This window comes from Papilio xuthus, unplaced genomic scaffold, assembly GCF_000836235.2.
Source record: "Papilio xuthus unplaced genomic scaffold, Pxut_1.1 DF829758.1, whole genome shotgun sequence".
Lineage (NCBI taxonomy): Eukaryota > Metazoa > Arthropoda > Insecta > Lepidoptera > Papilionidae > Papilio > Papilio xuthus.
The window spans coordinates 3,842,535-3,847,214 of NW_013528891.1; the positions used below are offsets into that span (position 1 = coordinate 3,842,535).

The window sequence follows — 4,680 nt, forward strand, 5'->3', positions numbered from 1 at the left end:
CTCCCGGCGGCGAATAATCGATGCACGCGATAATGTTGCCATGCATGTAAGGCTATTTTCCCGAATTATTTAATTTTTTTTTCAATTATTTGATTGTAACAAATTCATTATACTTTGCTCACTTTTTATTAATAGAATTTTTTTTAGATTTCACCAATTATTAAATAACCTCCATATAATCTTAATCGTGTTCTTTCTTCTCAGTAAAAGCATTTGTATTCAAGGGAATTACTAAAATTATTAATTAAGCTTGTGATAAACAAAATTGACAATCGTATATTTATAAATTTGGTTTAGTTATTATAAGTTCCTGATTAAATGTATCTTAAATATCATTGATTAACATCTTATTGAATATGTATAGCACCATATTACGGCAGGTGAAAATGTATTATATCAAAAGTCGGCTAATTTAACTAACATCTTTCAAATAGGGAAATATCATAAATATGGTAACACAACGCGCCCTGACTGTCGTATCCCCTGTCTCTGTCGGAGTAGCATGTCTCGCACCCGGGTTATCTATTTTCCATACTCTCCGTCATATGAAAGCTTTCACTCCGTATATCATATCATTATGCTACCTTTTTCTATAAAATTTTTGATACATTTGTTTATAAAAAAGCGTTGAAAAGTGATGATAAATTATAATTATAATATAAACATATTTTTAGTGGAAAATAACAATGAACCAACGATCGATGTCTAAAATATTCTTGCAGTGGTCTACTTAAATAAATTTTAAACAATAATTGTACAAACATAAAATAATCTATTATATTTTTCGTTATTCTATTACTTTTACAGTTTTTATTAAGCAGTTATTTGAATCAGCTTTTAAGATTTTGGAAAATTCCCTAATAAGAAACTAAATTTTGGCAATGTGGCAACATTGTTATAAAAATTAGAAAAGTTTTTATATGCACTGACGTTAATATTAAAAATTGAATAAATTTTCATTAAAATTATTAAAATATTTTCTAAAAATAATATTATTATAATAGAATAAATTACGATTTTTTTTATTAATTAATATTCCTATAAAATTTAGTTTCAGATCGTAATAAATACTTTTTTGTAGGTTAAGAATATTTGACATTTACAGATTAAACTACTGGCGACTGATTCTATTTAAAATTCGAAAACTTTATTCAGAAACTCATTTGAGCGCTTGTTTCTTGACCCGTCATAGCAAGTGCGCTACAGTATTACTTTTTTAACGCACTTTTGATTTATTATTAACCAATTATTGGATAATACCACATTGATATTATTGTTTGTAACAATGCCTAGATGTTTCTTAAACTCTGTAAAACCAGTACAGTTCCGTTTCTTAGAAGAATATGGAAATAATTTCATTGAAAGTAAGTCATTATAAAATAAACGTAATGTCATTTTAAACTAAATGTATGTAAATTATTAACACGAAATATAGTCTTAATATTTAAATAATATTATTTTACAAATGTTATTAGATCTTTTGCTGGAATTTATTCTTGCGGTTCATTTTATTTTAGTACCAAATATCGTAATGGTTATATGTATTAACGTACCTAACTTGTACATCGTATTATATGTCGCTTTATTGATTTATTTTTGAATAATTTTTTATTTATTTGGCCCAAGAGATGTAGTATATATTTTTGACCTTGAACTTTTACTAAAATTTCGTTAAAATAAGCTGCATATTAAAACATATCTGAATATTTTCGAGATCCAAGAGTTGGTTTAATTCTCAGCTCAAGTACACATATGTCTACTCACTGTCGAAATTTTACTATGACTCCGTCAACTATTAAAAAAACATTCGAATCATCAGTCCTAATGGTAGCAAATGTTATTTGACAGAGGTGAACAACAAAGAATTCCTCTCCTTAACTAAAAGTCTTCTTCCAGATGATTTAAAACCAGGACGAACACCAAAATTAATAGCTAAAAAACAAAAAACTTTACTAAAAAGCAATGAAACTGTATACCACGATAAAGTTCCTATTTCCACGCGTTTCTATCTTCAATTATTAAAAAGGAGTCAATTTCTGCAAACTTTTATAGAAAATGAAAGTTACGATTATGCATCTGAAAGTGAAAAGGCTATCAATTCATCGGAAACTAAAAAAAACAATTGTCAAGTCAAAAAAGATCTTGATAAATCTTCTACTTATAATCTGCGATCAACAGAATCGAAAGGTGAAAGAAAAATATTCACGGAAAGAACACGAGCGCAAAGAAAATCAAAAAATTCAGTTACATCAAATGATATGGAAAATTTACCATCGAACGAATTAAAAGTAAATGAAGTCAAAAAGAGATTGAAAAAGGAACCGTTAGCACCAATCATAGAGGAAATTAAGCATAGAGAATTTTTAAAATGCACCAATCGTGGTGGTACAGAGATAGATAAAATAGCAGAGAAACTAAAAAACTTGGTAAAGACTAACTGTGATGAGAAGCTGAACAAAGAATTGCTGTATTGCAAGGAGTCGTTTGATGAGACCAGTCTGGAGCCAGGTTTCGAGGAGGAGACAGCTGAAGAAGATGGTAAAGATAAAAGTAAAGGTACAATATTCGACTACATTCTTAGGTTTTCGGTTCACAGGTAGCTGTAGGTAGTGTATTTAAATGTTCATGATAGCTTTGAGTATCGCACAATTAGAACAGAACACAATTATCGACAGTATGTATAGAGATATAGAGACGGGATTCAACGCGCTGTTCTTTACATTTGTCATAAAATTTGACTGTCAATTACCAGTATTTCCTAGGTAACGTAGAACCACGCAGTCATCCTAAGCTGGTAGACTGGACGGAGCGTCGTGTGCGGCCGAGCCACATCTGTTCGTACTGCGGGAAAGGTTTCGACAGGCCGTGGGTACTGAAGGGACATTTACGACTCCATACAGGGGAGAGACCTTTTCCCTGTCCACATCCAAGTTGCGGCAGGACGTTTTCTGATAGGTTTGTTCGGTGAAATCTATATTGTGGTTTAAACTATTTTTAAACAGTTCTTTGTCTAAGAGTAAAATATAAGAAGAAAAGAGGTAGTAACTAAAGCACGATAAACACTTTTTAAATATACCCCTATCTTGTTGCAATAGCAAGAAATATATTAATATAGTATACGTTCGTTTAATTCATTTTACAAAACTTATTATTAAAAAAGTGTGGAGTCTTACTATTGCAGTCTTAAGTGATCTTCATTAGTGTAGATTTAGTATACTTAAATGACCCTGAGTGCGGTAGCAGTGATAGAACGATAGTAATTTTATAGGTCAAACCTGCGCGCCCATCAGCGCACGCGCGGCCATCACTCTTGGGAATGGCGGTGTTCGGAGTGCGGGAAAGCTTTCAGTCAACGTCGTTATCTCGAGCGACATCGCGATGACGCGTGTCGCAAATACAAGTAAATTACTGCTTTTATTGTATTAAACACAAACTTTTTGATTAATAATAAAAATTGAAGTGTAAGTGACCATAGATAACCCTAGACATTGACAAGCAAATGTTGCCAGCCTTTACGATGCACAGATAATGAAATAAGTTGTAAGAATCAAGACTACTTATTTCTGGTTCTTCTATTGATGAACTGCTGAATAGTTCATCATCATCAGCTCACTATACGTCCCCACCGAGGGGCTCGGAGCCTACCCTAAGTTAAGGGTGATTAGGCCATAGTCAACCACGCTGGCCAAGTGCGGGTTGGTTGACGTCACACATATCTTTGAATTTCTTCTCAGATATGTGCAGGTTGCATGATGTTTTCCTTCACCGTAAGAATCGGAAATCGAAAATTGGGATTCGAACCCAGGACCTGCAGATTGCAAGTCAAGTGCTTGACCACTGAGCCACAGACGCTCAGCTCGAATAGTTCATAGAGTTTCTAAATATAGATAAAATAAGATAAATATACCTTTGTGTGGACCAGCAATAATAACATGTATAATTTTCTTTTAGAATGCATTCCCGTAACTCGAGTAAATTCAATCAAGCTCATGCCACCAAATCCGAGGTCAATGATCTCTCTGATGTTACCATACCGGTACCATTGTACGGCATGATCTGTCATAACCGCAGTAACCAGCCCAAATGCAGTCCTGATGAGTTTACTAAAGATGTCGGTGAGAGAGGACTCAATCCTATCGGATGTGATGAACCTATAGATCTCTCTATTGGGAAGAGGAATGAATGTATCGTCTCAAATGCGTAGTTTATTAATTCAATTTACTAATCTGTAGTCATAACCATAGACTATAGATTCATAATTTTCTTTTTAAATTTACAATTGTTTTTTTTATTGCATGTGAAAGTAATTTAAATTAAGCTATAATTCTTAATGGATTATGTTTTAGTTTTTAGCCATTTCTTGAAAATGTTTGCACTTTTATGTTGTCTTCAAGAGTTATCTTTTAAAAAAGTAAAACATTCTTTTACAATTAGATATAGGTCATAATATTATTATATTCTAGTTGAAAAATAGTAGTAAAAATACTAACCTATTGAACGTGTACCTGTAAATATAGAAATAAAGTTATTAATAAAATAAATAAACCGGAGTTTTTGAATTATTTAATATAATAAATAGATTTTGTACATCTTACAAAATACATTGTTACAAACATCTAAGCTTCCATAGACACGACTTTGACACATTGACAAAATGGCGCGAACGTAGATTATAAATAC

General features: G+C 31.9%; 1 protein-coding gene across 1 annotated transcript; it reads left to right on the forward strand.

Moving 5' to 3' along the window:
* The first annotated feature begins 1,179 nt into the window (after positions 1 to 1,179).
* LOC106118895 (neurotrophin receptor-interacting factor homolog) lies at positions 1,180 to 4,298 on the forward strand. Its single transcript, XM_013313691.1, has 5 exons — positions 1,180 to 1,364; positions 1,897 to 2,556; positions 2,763 to 2,955; positions 3,269 to 3,400; positions 3,952 to 4,298. The coding sequence occupies exons 1-5, from the start codon at positions 1,286 to 1,288 to the stop codon at positions 4,202 to 4,204; spliced, it is 1,317 nt and encodes a 438-aa protein (XP_013169145.1). The 5' UTR covers positions 1,180 to 1,285; the 3' UTR covers positions 4,205 to 4,298.
* Positions 4,299 to 4,680: the final 382 nt, after the last annotated feature.

Bases quoted from the DNA above. Each gene is read 5' to 3' on its own strand.
- LOC106118895 (XM_013313691.1), top strand. From the start codon at position 1,286: ATGCCTAGATGTTTCTTAAACTCTGTAAAACCAGTACAGTTCCGTTTC. The intron at 1,365-1,896 runs GTAAGTCATTAT...GTCTTCTTCCAG, and splicing joins TGGAAATAATTTCATTGAAA to ATGATTTAAAACCAGGACGA. The intron at 2,557-2,762 runs GTACAATATTCG...AGTATTTCCTAG, and splicing joins TGGTAAAGATAAAAGTAAAG to GTAACGTAGAACCACGCAGT.